This window comes from Gymnoscopelus microlampas, assembly GCF_963454915.1.
Source record: "Gymnoscopelus microlampas genome assembly, chromosome: 10".
In the NCBI taxonomy this organism is placed as follows: domain Eukaryota; kingdom Metazoa; phylum Chordata; class Actinopteri; order Myctophiformes; family Myctophidae; genus Gymnoscopelus; species Gymnoscopelus microlampas.
In genome coordinates this window covers 12,042,961-12,062,820 of record NC_139947.1, presented here as the reverse complement: position 1 = coordinate 12,062,820, position 19,860 = coordinate 12,042,961, and the positions used below count along the sequence as shown (strand labels likewise).

At 42.7% G+C, this 19,860-nt stretch overlaps 1 protein-coding gene across 1 annotated transcript in view; it reads right to left on the bottom strand.

Annotated features, from left to right (window-relative positions):
- The window catches only part of LOC311052801 (cadherin-4-like), a 256,530-nt gene extending 237,500 nt beyond the window's left edge, over nt 1-19,030 (bottom strand). Inside the window, exons 1-2 of the mRNA XM_084068011.1 lie at nt 18,956-19,030; nt 17,837-17,951 (exon numbers count right to left, since the gene is read on the bottom strand). Coding sequence (XP_083924137.1) covers nt 17,837-17,951; nt 18,956-19,015 — 175 coding nt within the window. The 5' untranslated portion in view covers nt 19,016-19,030. The remainder of the gene's footprint in view (nt 1-17,836; nt 17,952-18,955) is intronic.
- Between the last annotated feature and the right edge of the window lie 830 nt (nt 19,031-19,860).

Here is a 19,860-nt window from a genome sequence, read left to right as displayed (position 1 = left end):
TATGTGCACCCCTGCGTATACAGGTGGCATTAATGATCTCTTAAAATGATAATATTAATGTCAAACACACACACATACAGACAACACAGTAAACAAAGTACTGTAGGAGCAGTACCTGACTCCATTTCTGGGTTAACTAAATACATTTTCAATTCATCGGCCGATTCTATTCTTACAATAACTGCAAAGTGCCAATGTAATCATTTAATAGCATTACTATTATCTTTGTCTTTGCTATTGTGCATACACTGTTGCAAATGCAATGTCGCAGTTTACCACAAATAGTATATATAAAGTATGCAGAAGAGATCAACGCTGGAGAAGCACGGACAATTTTAAACCTTTTATTATTTAGGTGCAAGTATACAAAGTGACTGATGTTTCGGTCTTTCAACCTTCCTCAGAGTCATGTTCAGTTCATGACTCTGAGGAGGTTCAAAAGACCGAAACGTCAGTCACTTTGTCTACTTGCACCTAAATAATAAAAAGGTTTAAAATTGTCCTTGCTTCGCCAGGGTTGATCTCTTCTGCATCTGTTGTCCCTGCCCCTGTGACGCACCGGACTGGCGTTTTAGGCTGAAGCGCACTGGTAGACTCCATTTGTTCTCAAGTATATAAAGTATCTACTGAATATTATCCATCTCAATAATTCTACCTAATTTATGAACATACAAATATGAAAATGCACTAGACACACAGACACACACATACTCAGTCACGCTCAAAATGAAAATAAAATAAAAGCACCACATGTTAAGCGGAATTGGTTTCTTGGTTTCTTGGCATAGATAAGTGCTTTGGCTGTGAGGACAGGACAGCCCAATTTGTCGAGAGCATGGAGCTAATCACATCAAAGGAGCTGCTACATAGGCTAATATCAGTCCACGAGCAGGACGGCCCATTCATTAGTCTGCATCTGCAGGATAAATCACTCCTGTGCTGACACACACACAAACACACAAAAAACACATACACAATACACACACACCAAGCCATCAATGCCAAACATGCAGTGGGCCATTGTCATGCAATAACAACTGAGTGAATTTGATCTGATGTATTCGACCTGACATCATATTTAACTTGTTTAACATACAAACGCTCACTCTAATTCAGCTGCTACTTAGAATGGCTTCCTCTCTCCTATGTTATACTGTAGAATGAAGGATGTTTACATCTCTCCTCCATAGGAGGGAAACTTATTCTACCTCCTTGGCTATGAGAGAGCGCTCTGCCCTTCAATGCAGTATCATTTATCTCTATTTGTCCTGTCCAGTGGGTGGCCCGCCCGACTCAGCATTTCTGCACACCCTCCTCAGAGCAGACATGGCCTCCTGTGGAGCGGTTCTACCCAGAGTCAAGATAACATTCTGGGCAGAGGTCCACCACTGTCCCGGCTAATGGTCTTGGACCAAGACAGTGCCAGCTGCTGGGCAGAAACCAAGCTTCTCAGATGTGGCGGTACAGAAAAATAAAAGACTCACTGTGCTGCAGCGTTTTAACATCATTTGGTTTGTGGTTCACATTAGGGTTGTGTTTTCTTGGGCTAGCCCCCCCCTAAAAATATTCTCTTTTCACACTTTTGCTCCACTATTAGGAGTCTTGTCTGATAATGTGATGAGCCACCAGCCAGCACCCAGTGCTTTGAAAGCTTTGCCCATCCCAAGCTAATACTGACTATAGTGACTATATGTGTAAGTGTGTGCGTGTGTGTGTGTGTGTGTGTGTGTGTGTGTGTGTGTGTGTGTGTGTGTGCGTGCGTGCAATGCATGTGTGAAATAAGGTGGCAGGCAGAATCAATGGGCACAAGGGTATGTGAAGCTATCAAAAGCCCATTTAACTGGCAGCTAAGTCAAGCTCAAACGTGTTAGCTGTCACACTGTGGAAGAGGTGCTATTGCTCTCTTCCTGCGTTCTAGAAACCCTTTTCATCACAGACAACGTCAATGTTGTTGCTGGAATGTTTGATGATATCTGCCGTTTTTATCACCATTCCACTGAGTTCCTGAGATAAACGGATGAAAAGGACACTTTCAAAAGAAACTTTCAACCCTTTTATCACACACGCACACGCACACACACACACACACACACACACACACACACACACACACACACACACACACACACACACACACACCAAGAGGGTGTCACTGATTTTAACACTAGTTTCTTAAAGCACAACTGGACCTGTCAAAAACGCTGTCACCCCAACGGGCGATTCACCAAACTATGAATAATTTCTGCATAAATTAAACTCACAGGATAATGAGAAAGGCCACACTTCTGTGAGGAGAGAAAATGGAACACAACAGTGGCCAATTAACTCTCTCGCAGATTGGGAATTCTACTATCAACTAACGTTGCGTGACTTAGAAAAACACTGTGAAGACGATGGACCTGATTGGACAGCTTTCGAGGCACCCTCTCTGTTCACTCCAAAGCGTTGATGTGCCATCTATCTCTGGCATGCCATGATGTCCACTGAGTGCGTCTGCTCATGAGCCAGCCAGGGCGATCACGTACTGTAACGGCAATGCAGCTTGGCCATCATCACGCAGCCTCCTGGTGACTGTTCTGCTAGCTCAGTGGTTTTCAACCCTTTTCATATCAAGGTCCAATATTATTTGGCATTTGAGCCACGGACCACCATTTGATGAGATTTAGACTCAGACCCAAAACATAGAATATTTTGTAATCGTTCGATACGATTTTGTCCACAATTCCATGCTGTATATCAAAACAACAATTCTTTAATTGAGTAATGCAGATGCTTAACAATAAGTTAACTCTTGAGAGTGTAAAATGAAACCGTAAGGGTCCATTTGGTTTCATTTTACACTCTCAAGAGTTAAAGATCTAATAAGGGTCCATTTGGTTACCAAATCTCCATCATTTAGCTGGGGACCACCTGGAACCACCACCAAGGACCACTGGTGGTCCCCGGACCACTGGTTGAGAACCACTGTGCCAGCAGGCTGCCATGCCGGTGTCGTCACAGTAGCGCAAATTATCCCCCAAAGAGGTGCCTGCAAGTGGCTCAGCCGTGTTAGCTGCAAGTTCAAATACGACTTACGGTCATCCAATACCTAATTTATGTCAAATGGAATGATGGTAAATTATGGTGCATTTATATAGTGCCTTTATCCAAAGTGCTTTAGTGTGTGCCATGCACCCATTCACACACACACACACACACACACACACACACACACACACACACACACACACACACACACACACACACACACACACACACACACACACACACACACACACACACACACACACACACACACACACCGATGGATGGCGGAGGCAACCATGCAAAGCACCAACCGGCTCATCAGGAGCAGTTAGGGGTTCAATGTCTTGCTCAAGGGCACTTCAACACTAACCCAGGGGGGAGTCTGACATCAGGAGGGTGAAAAATACATAAAAGAAAAACAACTTGCTCAACACATACAGATCAATTAACCCATTCAATCCGGGAACGCATACTGTGTCATTTTAGATTTTTTTTAAGCTATAACCATGTATGTATATATATATTAAAATCTTCACGATTTTTCAAAAATAGCAGATCTACAAGCTTGTATAACTGCTATTTTTGAATAGCCAAACAAATCTAAAGTGACACAGATGCGTTCCCGGATTGAATGGGTTAAATTAACAAATCACTGCTCGTAATTAATTAGTGAATTACAAGCAGAGCAGTGCGGGTTTGAGACGTGACCGACATGGCTACGGCCCCCTCTGTGGTACCAACCGGGGTGAATGAAGGAGAGGGAGAGGAGAGGAGTACTGAATGTTGTGATGTTGTATAGTATATTGGCAGAATCAGCTTAGTTTGTGTTTGTTTGTAGGCTAAAAGAGTGACTTTGAGAGCTGTTTCACCGTAGAATGTAGATCAATGAGGAGACTATTTTTGGATTATTAATTTCAAATCAGGGACGCAACGGAGCAAGGTATCTCGCCAATTAGGCTTGTTACACAAGGTAACTACACAGCCCAAACCTCTACCAAAGTGTCCTTGAGCTTTAATAAAAAAACATAAAACTCCTCGCTATTCCCTCCTTCCCTCCCCCACTTACTTACAGAATCAGAATCAGAATCAAACTTTATTGTCACATCACATTACAGGTAATATGGGTGAAATTCTTAATTGTACAAGCCCATTAATGCAGTTAAAAGATAGAAGAGGTACAGTAAAGTGCATTTAAGAGAGTGGCTTAATGTAAGTAATAAGTTAAAAATGTGTCTGTAATTAAAATATAGATCATATCTATATAAACACACAGTTCAGTGAGCTCAGTGCACAGTGTCCTCAAGTTCAGTTATCATTCAACAGCCTAATTACGGCTGGATAAAAGCTGTTCCAGAGTCTAGTGGTGCTGCTACCGATGCTCCTCCATCGCTTGCCTGGCCGTGGGTGTCGCAGCGGCTTGAACAGACCGTGGCTCGGGTGGAAAGTGTCCTTGATGATGCTTCCGGCCTTAGCCACACATCTTTTTTCATGTATGGCCTGGAGAGGGGGAAGCTCACCACCCACGATGCGCTGCGCCGTTCGCACCACTCTCTGTAGAGCCTTGCGTTCGGCTGTGGTACAGTTACACACCCCCAGCCCTTTGTTTCGTAATGAGGTGTGGGATTGACAGCTGGATTACTGTGCACCATTACATTGTAATCCTTTCATTTCTGCATATGAATTACCCTCCAAGACCAGGGACCCGAATCCAGCCTCCAGGGCAAAGCAACGTCCGCAAAAGCGCGTGTGTCCGTGCATGTGTATTCAAAGTGGTCCTTTACCAATGCTTGATACAGCCGAGGCCAAGGAACATTATTTGTTATACATCAGACTCAAAAGCAGAGCACCCACCTGTCTGCCCGTCTGTCTGTCTGTCTGTCTGTCTATAAACCTGTCTATAAATCCCGATCCATTCCACCCACCCTGCATGTGGCAGTGAGTTAAATGCCCTGAGCCTGATTGATTGATTGATTGATTGATTGATTGATTGATTGATTGATTGATTGATTGATTGATCGATCCACGTCAGATTTATCTTGATGAGAGACTAATAGAGCATAACAGAGAATCATCCACAAAAAGAAATAGACAATCAACGGCTGACTTCATGTCATTTACAGTACATACAACTGAAATAAAAGTGGACCTAAAATGCTACCCTGGGGGTTAGGGTTAGGGGACGAGGACAAGGTGCCATTTACAAGTGGCTTCTCTTTCAGCTCTCTTCTTCTTCCTCCACCTCTCCCTCTCTCTCTCCCTCCCACTCTCTCACAGGAGCATGTCTCCCCCAGCGGCTGATGGATTCACTGGTGGTTTTGATCATTCTCTCAGTTCTCTGTGCTCTCCCAGGCAGAGGAAAGCGGGGGTGCTTTTATTACGCTCCCTCCTATGCCCCACCTCTCTGATGTGCAGGAGAAAATGAGAGGGAAAAAAAAAACAATAGAGGCAGATTGGAGAAGAAGAAAGATATTCTCTGACCGAGGCGATTTCTAAAAGCATGTCGGTCTCAGGGCTTGAGAGAAAAAATAAGGGCTGGCTCACAAGCCTATATTTAGATACGGGGTTGACCTCCACCGTTACAAGACCCTGTTAAACTCACAGACACTGAAATGGTGCATAGTCATCCAGCCACTTCCTGCAGTCAGCGACTGGCTCACGGTTCACAGTCTGCACACTGCACCATATCCCCATGCACACTCCACTCTGCACCATATCCCCATGCACACTCTACTCTGCACCATATCCCCATGCACACTCCACTCTGCACCATATCCCCATGCACACTCTACTCTGCACCATATCCCCATGCACACTCCACTCTGCACCATATCCCCATGCACACTCCACTCTGCACCATATCCCCATGCACACTCCACTCTGAACCATATCCCCATGCACACTCCACTCTGCACCGTGTCTCCATGCACTCTGCACCGTGTCCAGTGGTGTAAAAAGTACTCAAATGTTTTACTTAAGTAAAAGTATACTGCAATGTAGAAGTACTCTGTTACAAGTAAAAGTCCGGAATTCAAAATGTACTCGAGTAAAAGTACAAAAGTATTGGTATCATTATAATAAAGAAAAATATCACATGGATGCAACTGGGACATATCATCAGTGATGTAGCCCCGTATGTAGCAGATCTACAAGATCGGCCATTTTCAAACATTTTAGTGCTTTAAGTACATTTTGATACCTAGCCTAGGTATAAAACAAGGCTAAAGTGGTTAATGTTTGTTTTATAATGTAATAATTAATATCTTCAAAGTAAGTTTTTAAATAATTGTAGTGGAGTAAAAGTACAATATTTGCCTCTGAGATGTAGTCGAGTAGAAGTACAAGTATAGACAATTGGAAATACTCCAGTAAAGTAAAAGTACCTCAAAATTGTACTTATGTACAGTACATGAGTAAATGTACTTAGTTACTTTACACCACTGACCGTGTCCCATTTTTTCCCGAACCCACGTGAGGCAACAGGTAAATGCTTGTGTCCAACAAAACTGAATACTGAATGCATAATCCATATTATATTGGTTTACTGATTGGTCAGTACATTAATACAGCCACGTTCTGTTTGGCTCATCAGCAGACATCATTGAAGCGTTTCTTACACTGATAAATGCTTCTCATAGGACCAGGGCCAGACATATTGGCCCTCATTTATCAATGGAACGTGAAAACCAGCTTAGATTTGAGCCCAGGAATCAGCTTACGATCATGTCCACGTGTGATTTCTTTTAAAGCAGGTGTACCCTGTCAATTGCAGGTAAGAATTGCCGGTTGTTGATAAATGTGGCGGAGCCTCGTCCCACCTGTTTTTCGACATGAAGAAGCGGGATACGAGAGGAACTTCTCTGACATGTGAAGTTACCCCACCAATCATCTCCATGGATTCACACACAGCTACACAGCACACATGCCTATCATATGCGTGGAATGGCACATGCTATTTGCTTACATAGGACACAGACCCGATACCTGACACACGGACACATCCAATAAGAAAATATATAACACAAATAAAACGTTTAAAAACTACCACATTCGTAACAGCGCAAGTCCAGTCAACTATAAATAGAAAAATAAATAAATATATCATTTATATAAATAAATCAGAACCTAGAAGAATGTGGTCTGGGGAAGATGAAAAAGAAAAAGATATGCATCTTCTTGTTTTATTCTAGCCGTAAGTAAAGATATTATCCTAAACCTCAATCATGAATTAAATAATTAATAGCTTACTTGTTGTTTGTTTCCCTTAGGCCTACGTTGTTGAATGACACTAATCACATCGTCATGATTGGAATACGTTTGGGTTTTAATTTAACCCCCGAGCAGTGCGCACGGAGTGGAGACGCGCACACTCTGCTGTTATGCGTGCGTTTCGGCCCCACACTAACGCGGCCAGGCCCAGGAATGTGTGAATTCCTTCGCCAGTAGCCATTAATTATTACCTCAAGAACAATAGCCACACACATGATAAGCCATCAACTCAGAGTTAGACTAGTCAGACGGTCAGACCACATTCTTTCTGTTTGTATTGCTGCCCCCAGCCCAGCCACTCCTGGGTGCAGCGTATCATTGCGTATCAACGTATCAGATACGCCGTTTCGAACTGTTTTTGGATGTATACGGTGGCGACGAAAAACATCTGCAGGCCACACGGCGTATACAGCGTACCACGGTAGAACACACCACTGTCCTGCGTCCTCCTGTGGACGTGACACCACGTTTATGAGAGATAGTCTGGGGCTGTCATACTGACTGCCTTTATTCACAATATTATTGTGTGTTTATTTGTGGCATTTAAACAGCAGATTTCTGCTGATTTACTTCATGCCTTTAGGCTTGACAATAGATTTAAAAAGTCCCCGTCATTCATAATTAATATTTTCCTCACTCACGCTCACTGATTTCTTTGTCTGTTTTGACAACACAAACCGACACAGACGAGAAGGCAAAGGCATCAATGCTGAAAAATAAGAGTATGGCAAAAACAATGAACCATCTTCTTTCATTTCAAACTGTGAAAGCAGCCTACTCTGGAACGATGCAAGTTCTCCACCCAGTCGGACGGTTCTGAACTGATGTACACATAGACGGACAGAGAATTTTCTCATTTATAGTAGGATGGCGGATTTTCATAGGGGTAAAAGTTAGAAGGTTCTGCAGATGTATTCCATGTGCAGTAATGGCAATATGGCAAATAAGTGAATCTCCCCACACAAACATACACAGATACACTTGCGTACACGCACGCACGCATGCACACACGCACACACGCATGCACACACACACACAGACACTTCTACTTCTCCAGGACTGCCCCTCACTCATCTTCCCAGCGCTTCTGTCAAACAAATGTGTATACGTGCGTTTGTGCAAGCAGTGTGGAAAAGTATCCAATCCATGAAACAAACAAGTAAAAAAACATAAAAAGTAATACTTGATCCAGTATTTTGGTCATCAATGACATGCTCCGCTGTGAGTCACAATCAACAACACACTGTGCAATGGTCCAATTAATCAAAAGCCATCTATGTTTACATGAATCATCAGACATCATCATCACACGTTCATGGGGTTGTCAAAGCCCCTTGGTTGGCCCCTGATTAACTTTTAGCCTGATGAATAGTGCACAGCAAGATACAGAGGGACTCATTATTGTCTTTTGATTCATTAATATTACTGGTGTTTTTTTTGCCATCCCTCTATCCCCAGACAGTGTTGCTGCTCTGCTTCCTTGCTCAAAGACACTGATTCTGCTGTTCTGAACTTTAGAACGTAATGGGGAGAACATTCACAGGGAGTTCAGGACACAATCAGTGATTAGGAAAAGAGCTGTGTCTTCTGAGAGCCTCCATCTTCCGTTTCTTCAACTAATTTTAGATTTTAACCACTTTAACCATTATTTTATACTTTGGCTATTAAAAAATAGCAGATCTGCTATTTTTGAAAAATCATGAAAATGTGTGCAAATCTTTGAATATATATATATATTTTTTTTAAGCAAACATTTGTAACTCAAATCTTTGCTTCTGGGGGTCCCTGGAACTAAATATTTTGAGATGGGGGTCCGCGGCCAAATGGATATTTTTGTGGGTCTTTGACAGAACAAAGTTTGAGAACCACTGATATTATAGCAACATAAGTGTCTCAGAAAACTGTTAGGATTTATAAGACGTTTGTAAAATTGGCCTCAGGTCTTAATGGGTTAACAAAGACAGGGGAGCTCTTTGCAAAAGGAATAGCACACGAGGCCCTAATGCTCTTGGATTTGTCCTGCCCACATTCTCAGAGAGATCATACACTTGGTGCTGGATGATTAGAAAAGTGTGAGAAACTGAGAAGTGTCTGTAACGAACACTAAGGTTCTGCTCTTACTTTGGAGAGCCTGGGTAGAGATTATGGGCAGTTGGGTTAGAGGTGGGAACTTCTTTTTTGTTTGCATTTCCATACATAATCTTCTGTCTCTAAAGCAGCGATACCCAACCTTTCCTGAACGAGGGCCCACTTCAATTCTGGGGGTACCTGGAACAAAATATGTTGAGATGGGGGTCAGCAGCCAAAATACAAATCATTTTGGGGATCCTTGCCATGAAAACATTTGAGAATCACTGTTCTAGAGCTGCAAATGAGAATTGCCGACATGATATTTGGGGGGTCCCCAGATGACAGTGAAGTGACAATTTAAACAAAAAACAAAAGAAAAAAACTAAAAGAAAAAATACCATTACTGCATTAAAAGTAATCAACAAACTACACTATAAAAATGGTCAAACATTGGCCAAATTGTCAATAAAATTGAAAAAAGACGATCTACAAGCTCACAACGGCTCGCATTGTGAGGCATTGTGAGCTTGTAGATCAGCTATTTTCGTAATGTTTATCTGTGGAACCGAGTCAAACAAAATATAAATATCTTCCAGGGGGAGTTGCTAAAATGACTTCAATGGAGCACGAGCATTTTAACCGGGAACGCATCTCTTTCATTTTAGATTTCTTTGGCTATTCAAAAATAGCCAAAAGCACAGAGTGCCACGCTATGAGCTTGTAGATTTGCTATTTTTGAAAAATCGTGAACATTTGTGCAAATCTACCACGTATCTGCCTGGCCTTACTCATAGAGAGATCCTGCGTTCGCACTGCTATAGGCTACAGTGAAGTCGGACTGAATGACTGAAACGTTTTTTCTTTTTTAACTCTCTTGGTGATTATCTGGCACTGTAGTTGTGAACTATTAGAAAACTGGACATTTAGACTGAATGTTTCCTTTATCCTCATCTTGCGCTAATGCACACAACTGTTTTGCCAGGTTTTATTTTTGGTGTTTCTCATAAGCGTGCATCCGTTGTCCGTCAATAACACCGTATTCTGTGCCTTGACTTCAGCGCACTGACTCTCTCCCCACCCGCCCCCCGCCCCCTTGCGCTTAAACTACATGCAAAAAGGCCGTTCGCCTCTCTCTCTCTGTTGTCTGTCTCTCTCTCTTTCTCTCCCTACCTCACTCGCGAGTCGTGGCTGTGACCGCTGTAGAGGAAAAGTTTTGTGTTGTCTCTCTGTCTGTCTTTATCTCCCTCCCTCTCTCAATGTCCCTGTGTGTGTGTCTTTCTGACGCTTGTACATCAGTTGTCCTAAATATGCTGTGGCTTTCTCTCCCTCATTCGCTCGCGCAGTGCTGTGTGTGTGTGTGTGTGTGTGTGTGTGTGTGAGTGTAGAGGGGCGGGGCTTTAGGCGGCGTGGACACTTCACTTTTATTAAGAAAATGTGCACAGAATATCATCTAAAACTATGCTAAATAAACCCCCCAAAAATATCAAAAATAAAGTCGGACCTTTATCTAAATTACCTTTATATTTATTGGACACTTAAATGTTTTAGGTACATTCTGTAATTGATGAAAATTAATATTAAGGTGACATTTCAATGCTCTTAAATGAACACAGGATCAAGGCAACAATGCCGCCGTTCAAAAATAGAGCAGAGAGGGGGCGTCTCCCTGCATGAATCCAAGTTGCAGCAACCAATCGGTGGCAACCAAGCAATGATGACGTGTTCCAGACCCTTTTTTAGCAAACCCGCCCCCTTTTTCCCACAAACAGAGAGTTCCTTACCAAACCCCGCCCCTTTTTCACCTATGCCCCGCCTCTCTTTAAATAGCTTCAGAGGTTAACTCCCCCTTTTGCTCAGATGCCTGAAATCCATTCACTAGGACGGCGCTGCGCTTGCCGTCCAAAAAAGAAAGATGCAGGAATCATAAAGGCTGAATCATCACTTTGATGGTCAATTCACCGTGGTTTGATTTCTATCAGAATCAATTAGTGCTATAATTAAAATGCTGCCACAGCCAAATAGAGACTGGGGTGGTCTGTATGCGTGCGTGCGTGCGTGCGTGCCTGTGTGCGTGTGTTCGTGCGTGCGTGTGTCCAAGACTATATATGGCCGAGCTGCAAAGAGGATCTGGATCCCATTTGTTTAAATGTCATAACAGGCTTGTGTCTGTGTCTGAGCTTGTATTTATGTGTGCAGGTGTGTACGTGAGTGCGTGCATACATGCGCGCGTATGTAACAGTCAATATCATTGTATGGTGTTGTACTGTAGGTGTTGTCCCTCTTTCCTCCTCTCCTATCTAGGAAATCTCTCTCTCTCTCTCTCTCTTTAGCTGAAGGACATGGCCAGGAGGACTCTGAAGGAAAGGGTAAACAGCCAGGCAGGCTATGGCCGCACCTGCCAAGCAGGCGGCCGATATGCATCTCTCTGGGCCTGTTCCCCCGAGGATGATGTGTAGTGGAACCTTTCAGCAAGTGTGTTTTGGGGGAAAAACAAACAAACAAACAAAAAACACTGCCCCCACCTATCTCTGTACCAGACACCCAAAAACATCTTGGGCTATTTAATTTGTATCCATTCCTTATCCAATCCAAGCATTATCACAAGAGAGAATATAGACCCTACCGACCACAAAGTTCTTGTCAAGGGGCAAAGCAGTAGGAAGGAAGTCATACAGCAACAGGTCAGCTCAGTTCGGTGTGTAGTTGACCAACAGGAGGTATCTTTCCAGAATGAGGCTAGGCAGGCTGCTCTAACCCATTAAGACCAGGAACACACCTGTGTCATTTTAGATTTCTTTGGCTATTCGAAAATAGCAGATATACATATACATATATATTTTAAATCTTGTAAAATGTGTGCAAATCTTTGAATATATATGTATTTTTAAGCGAACATTTCTAGCTCAAATCTTAGCTTCTGGGGGTCCCGATGGGAGTCCGCGGCCAAATACATATCAAAATATTTGTTCTAAATCCTAACAGTATGTTGCTATATCAGAAGGTGCTCCAACTTTTCCATGTCAGGGACCCCCAAAATTATATGTATTTGGCCACGGACCCCCATCTCAAAATATGTTGTTCCAGGGACCCCCAGAATCACAGATCAGAGTTGAAAATGTTCAAAACATATATAATATATAAATTCAAAGATTTGCACAACTTTTTCACAACTTGTAGAAAATTGCAGATCTACAAGCTCATAGCGTGGCATGAGCTTGTTATTTTTGAATAGCCAAATAAATCTTAAAAGGACACAGATGAGTTCCCGGTCTGTTAATGGATTAAGGCAGTTAGCACAGGGAGCTTTCACAGGGGCTGAAGTGGAGGAAGGAATTGTCGAAGTGGGGGAAACCTCAGCAGCCGTGCTGCCTTCTGCACAGCTGACCCCAGAGGAAGCCAACAAGGAGAGGCCAGAAAGTAAACAGCTTGCACAGTTAACTACATTAGATGAATTGAGTACAGAGGACCCCAGCCAAGGAAACAAGCCATAGGCTTTCTTGGGTTTAAAATCGTCTTAGCAGACCTTGTATTGAACTGTACTTGCCTGTGCTTGTTTTTTTTGCAAACTGTTAATAAAGTATTCAATCAATTCAATCAAAAATTTGATCACTCTTTGCCAGGGTTATAGGCCAAGCTGGACGAGTTTCTGGAGAGGCCTTGTGTGCCTCTGCTCAATTCAACGCCACCGTCTGAACAGGTTCTAATAAGCTTTGAGGAGGGAGGAGGGTGTTCAGAGTCCCCATTGTCATTTCACAGACTTCATAGTCCATACCAGCCATCTGTGCATTTAACAGCCTCAGTCCTACCAGAGTATTTAAACTGGTTTAATGTCTTCAGGAGGACCATAACCTTGCTCCTGCAGGACCCCATAAGGCACATCTCACTAAGGCAGGAGGTCTCTAATGTCCCTACCAGATGACAAGGACAAGGAGTTCACACACATTGCTGAGTAATTCAACCTGCAGGTAGTCTCACCTCCTTCTCCTTCTTGTTCCCTTCCGCCCTCACTGGGACATCCACACGCATCAGCAAAATTGTTGATGAATACATAAGAACTGAGGTTACACTTTCAGTACTTTTTTGTGTGGATGAGCCACTAATAACAGCTCCCTGAGATCCGATTAGAGGAGTATAAACCATCGCAGCAGTAGTGTCATTGTCGCTTCAGGGGATGTCCAACAAATGTCAGCTCTACGCATTACTCCAATTAATAATTGTGTAAAACTGATATATCTGAGCCCCTTTCTGTGTCTGAGCCTGTGAATGTGCCTCACAAATAATATTTATCATGTACAGTAATGGTTCAAACAGATGGTGACAAATATGTTGCATTGCAAGAGGGAGATTAGATGACTGAGACATTGAGAGTTTCAAATACCAAACGCTACAGAATGATTCAGAAAAACACACGTGCCAAAGGCAAAGAGATGGGATTTTTGCAGGAAATTATAAGAAAGTAAGATATTGCACCGGGATACAAAAGACAGTTGACAAACAGCAAGGGTGATTTAGGCCCAACAAAGAGAAACAACAGTTTTAACTAGAACATCTAATCTCTATGAGATTAGACTGCTATCCACCCAGAGGACGCTGTGACCAAATGGTTGTCTATTGCAAACAGGCAAAAGGTAAACAGCAAATGAAAACAGTCTGATTCTGTTTGCTATGTGTTGTAGTATCAGTATGATGATGTTGTAGTTATATTATCATTCTGCACTGTAGTTATGATGATGTTGTACTTACAGTATGTGGTGTTGCAGTTAGTCTCCTGAGCACAAGAGGTAACGCTAGTATGAGCAGATGAGCACCACATTCATGCATTAAAAATGTTCTGCTTGATTCCCTATGCGCACACGCGCGCATACACACACACGCCACACACACACACACACACACACACACACACACACAGAGGGCTGCCCCAAACCTCAAACAAAGTCCAAGGTCAGTGGAGTGGGCTCAGTGAGGCAAGAAAGCCCTCTCTGGCTCTCATTACCAGTAATAGAATCAGCGTTGGGATGCAGGGACACATAGGATGAGGTTACATCGACTGGCACTGTTTATCTCTGGGAATCTGGCCGGAGCCCAGCTCAGCAGATAACTCCTGTATTCTCATGGCTGTAGAATATAAAACACTCTAAACACAGTGACACACTTCATCGCCATGCCAGGTATCAAATCCTCCACCCCATGCGACAACAATGGATGTTGTCCAACCAGGTTGAAACGGAATTTGGATCAATGTGGCTGTGTTTTTGAAGTACACACACACACACACACACACACACACACACACACACAGTTACTAACACAGTACACACAGCGAAAAGGAATTAATTAAGGGCAGGACAGAAGTCTTTCCACCTCAATTCCCTCCAAGACTAAGTATAAATCAAGTGTAATGGTGCTCTGTGCGTGTGACTGGTGAAGAAATGTCACATATGTAATGCAAGCCAGACACACTGGACATGAGTGATCCTCAGTAATGAAGTTCTGATGTACAAATATACACGACCGACACACACACACGCACGCGCGCGCATGCGTGCAAAGGGCTGAGCGGCGATATGACTTCAAATCAATATCACGATTACTTCAAACGTTTGTCTCGATTGATGGATGAGACACCCAACCCCTGAAACCTCTGCAGTCTGGTCTGGAGTCTCTCCAGCTGACATAATGGCTCTGAAACCTGATAGGTGACTTGGAAACCATTACGTTTCCTGTGAACACAACTTAAATTCCTCAATGTTCAAACAGCATCTGACCAATCGATCGAGCCTCTCCGCTACAGCATTAAGGAATACATGTGGTGATGAGCTTGTAGATCTGCTTGTGATTTTGACTTGCCCATTGGTGATTGTCCCAAAGCTTGCAAACCACTGCTGTAGAATACGACTGTCTCCAAAGGTAATGGAGACATTAGTATTGACTTTGTTGTGATAGCTAGTGATTAGCCATTTAGATGTAAACAGAAAAATCTCTCTCTCTCTCTCTCTCTCTCTCTCTCTCTCTCTCTCCACATCACTCCTCACCTCCCTGTTGGACTCAGGCATCCTCCCCTTCATGGCCAAGGTCCAAGTTCTGTCCTTCCCATTACTCCCCCTGTGGCTGACATGTATAGATGCGTGCGTGCGTGCGTGCGTGCGTGCGTGCGTGCGTGCGTGCGTGCGTGCGACTATCATTACTCCTGCCCCCGCCTGACGGTTCTGGGTTAAACAATGTTATTATTAAAGCCTTTCCAATGTAGCTTCCTGCCTCCCTGCGGTGACACCATTACCAACTATAAATCAACCACCCGAGTCCTGTAAATCACACGTTTGTGTGTGTGTGTGTGTGTGTGTGTGTGTGTGTGTGTGTGTGTGTGTGTGTGTGTGTGTGCATGAATAAATGGCCACTGCAGCTGCATACTCAAGACACATGGATCAAGGCCATTCTGCAGCTGTGAGTGTGCGACCCAGTGGATGAGCCCTGTGACATCATCGCAAGATCCTTTAAAATAACACAGTATGTAATAAATGTATATTTAGTACCAAACTTATTTTGGTATTTTGTATCGGTTTTATTTTAGCTCATTCTTATTTTCTGTCTCTTTAATTACCATTTGTAACTGTATTCAATTGTCCTTTTATAATGTGTTTATTTTGCACTTCCAATTAAATGCATGCATTTAATGTTTTGTGTAAAGCCCTTTGAATTGCTTAGTTAAAAAGCACTATAATATACAAATAAAAATGGATTAAGAGCGTCTTCTAAATGCCTAAACTGTAAACTGTAAACATGCCTTTCCTAAATATGATTTATTTAAATAAATGACAAAAAACGACAAAACTGTCATTGGAAAGGCCTCATCTGTAAGCTACATACTGGCTGTTATTGTAACATATTCAATCACATTCAATCCATAGCATTTAACACAGGCCGGCACTAATAGTTATTCCATGTGAACAAAAGACCAACACAGGTAGTTAACGCTCTGTGAGATTAGTGGCTACTGTGTAGCAGTGACAGCTCATTCTGAGATTGCTTGTGATTGTTTTGACACCCCCTGCTGGACTGAAGCCTTCACTACCGCGTGCAGAATGTACCCAGTTAATTAACACCAAACACCAAAACCCATGTGATCGCTTATTCCAAACTTATATACTGTATTCCCAGCAAAACCCACAGATGTGTACATACTGTACATATGCAAAAAGCAAATGAAGCAAAAAAAAAATCACAAAATGATATAATATAGCCTCCTGTATATTCCTAGTCTGAAAAATTTATAAATTTGAATCTGTACTATAAAAGACTGGTCTGTGTGCATGTGTACGTGTGTGTACGTGTGTACGTGTGTGTGTGTGTGTGTGTGTGTGTGTGTGTGTGTGTAAGCGCGTGTGCGTGCGTGTCAAGACATATGTATCCCCACTAGGACAGCCAAGCAGACTGAGAAATATATACTGTGCAGCTGCTGAAGACACTGTAAACCCACAAAAGAGTTGTTGTGCGCCCACAGCAAAACAATACAGCTTAGAGGCTATGATGCTAAACCACTGGGATCAATAGAGAATTGTAATTAGCCTACAGTGGCAGGAGCAGTGCCAGATTAGACACAGGATGTCGATTCCATTTCCTGCACTATTGGCCCCTCAAAGTATGTTGGTTCACAGTGTAATTGCAACGACAGCTGAAGGAAAGACTGAGGCCATGTGATGTTAAAGTGATGATACAGGAATTGATAATAATGAGAAGGGCAAAGATGTCATTATGTTATGTTATAAACTGAGGGCTAGTACCAATTAATGTCAATGTCAGAGAAAAAATACAGTAAAAAAACGTTTTCAGGACAAAACATAAAGATAATGTTTTTAAACAGAAAACTAATGTACAGTACTGGTCATTTACCACTTTTGCATTAGAATGTTCATGAGGCTAAACATTTTTGATTGACAATATCTGCGTGAAAGTTTGCTGTTCATACTGTTCTAAAGCAATAATATGTTTTGTCTGAAAGTGTCAATTGCCCTATTCTTGAATTATATCAAGTCAAAACTGAAAACTGAAGAAAAAAGTAATCTCTATATTTCCAAAATGCAGATGCCTGCAACGCATGCATCCTTGAGCATCTGTCTGTTACTTGATTTATCCATTCTTCTTTTCATTTTCCAGATGCACACTTAAGCACCACTTCAATAATGTGAAGTGTATTCAATACATACTATACACAACAAACCCCCCCCCACACACACACAGCATCAGCCTGTGCTGTAATGACATACCAAAGAACTCGTTCATTTCACAGTGGAGGCTCGTTCTGCCTCTGAAAAGTGAGTTGACCTTACTAGGCACAGCATGAACAGAAATCATACCATTATAACGATTTATTTTCATTGCCATTAATGTAGGCAGCTCTCATACGCACACGCGCCTGATTTCAGTCTCCCTGATGAAAGTTGAGGAGGGCTGACGCCCTCGTTATAGACCTTACCTTTGAGGATATTCTTCTGGCCTTGCACTACATCCCTCCATATGAGCAGAGAGTAGTAACTCTGAGAGAAGCCGGGGCGGCAGGGAACCTTGGAAGTCTGCTCTCCGTCAGTCTCCTGAGAGAAGAAAAGTACATTGTTGAGGCTAATTTAAACTCCACACTATGACTGTGTCCTATGATGGAATATAAATTAAGCTTTAGGCATACATAAAACAGTGTTTCCATTGATTTGTTGTTCCACTGTGGCCCTACCGTATAGAGAAAACAGTGTACAACACAGTAATTTACAAAAATAAAATACTATTATATTCCATATGACACTGATAATCTGTGTGTGTGTGTGTGTGTGTGTGTGTGTGTGTGTGTGTGTGTGTGTGTGTGTGTGTGTGTGTGTGTGTGTCTTCTCAACTCGAAGTGTCTATTAAAAAAGAAACACAACATTCTATAGAATTTCACAATCCTACAAAAGCTGCTAAACGGACAATCATCACGTTAAGTTCTTACGCAATGACTGAAAAGGCATGCTGGTTATTTGGTGAAGCTACCGCCCTGTGTGATAATATGAACATTGTCAGAAATCATAGCCTGGCTACACCACCAGTTTACAAGTTTTAAGAAGTGATATGCCTTCTTGGGGGGGTTTGTATCAGGGTTTAAGTGAATCTTGCCATATAGGCAACCAAAATGCTCTGCATAGTTATATCATATTATAAGTAGCCTACTGATAAAGCAGTATAGCCTACATTCTGCTGCTTAGAACAGACATTAAAATGTCAGTTTAATTTAGCTGCATGGAAAAGGCTGTAAATCCGGACACATTTTTACAAACAGATAAAAACTGAATGAGCGTGTCTTTATCTTTTATTTGTATTTGTTTTAAATAAAGCTGCATTTCTTTGGGATTGCAATAACACTTGTAAGGAAATGCCTTGCTGCGTTATGCAGTTTCACATTCGAATCCATCGTTAAACGACACTTTTCAAGTATGCTGGGCTGGCTAATAGTGGCTTTTAAAGTGACTATGTTGCTTTCGTGCATGTACCTACACAGACACTGCGTGACTGTCTATCCATAACAATAACTCTTCCATAATCTAATAGCTAACGTTCCAAATCTCACCCTGTTCGTCGCCACAAGAAGGGCTGCTGTCAGCAATAGAGCGAAGTCACTTCTTCCCATCGTTGCAAACGAGCGAGGAGCTGCTTCTACACAGAAAGAGGTTCGGGTCGTAATTTCTTCTCCAATAATAATTGTGTAGTTTTCCCTCCTTGGTTAGATTGTCTCCTTATGTCCCCTTGAGCTCCACGAGAGTCTGTGATGCGGTTCTTCACAAGTAAAAAGCCTGTCAGTTCCCTCTCTCTCTCTCTCTCTCTCTCTCTCTCTCTCTCTCTCTCTCTCTCTCTCTCTCTCTCTCTCTCTCTCTCTCTCTCTCTCTCTCTCTCTCTCTCTCTCTCTCTCTCTCTCTCTCTCTCTCTCTCTCTCTCTCTCAGCTGCAGGTGAGGCTCAGCTCAGCACCAAAGCTTGTCCAGCGTCACTCTGTCTCTCCAGTCCAAACCCTCCTATTATATTCCATCACCCGGCGCTGCGCTCAAGATTGAGAAGAACCCCCCCCCCCCCCACACACACACACACACACACACACACACACACACACATTTAAAGAAACAAAAGTCGCTTAGATCACCGCCGGTTCCCAAACGTTTTAGCTCGAGACCCAAGAGAGAAATCATGACGTTTGCACGGGACCCAACTAGTGAAAATAGCCGATCTACAAGCTCACTTGTATAGATCAGCTATTTTCACTACTTCTTAAACATTAATGGGGGGGGGGGGGGTAAATTAAAAACAAAATGTAAGAAATAAAGCTAAAGGGGTTTATTTACTCGCGACCCATAAAATGGACGTGCAACCCACAACTGGGTCCCGACCAACTGCGTAGGAACCACTAGCTTAGATCAACCAAACACACTCCTATGACCGCTAGAGAGTCTGCTAAAAGTTGTATTCCTCTTTATTCCAGGATG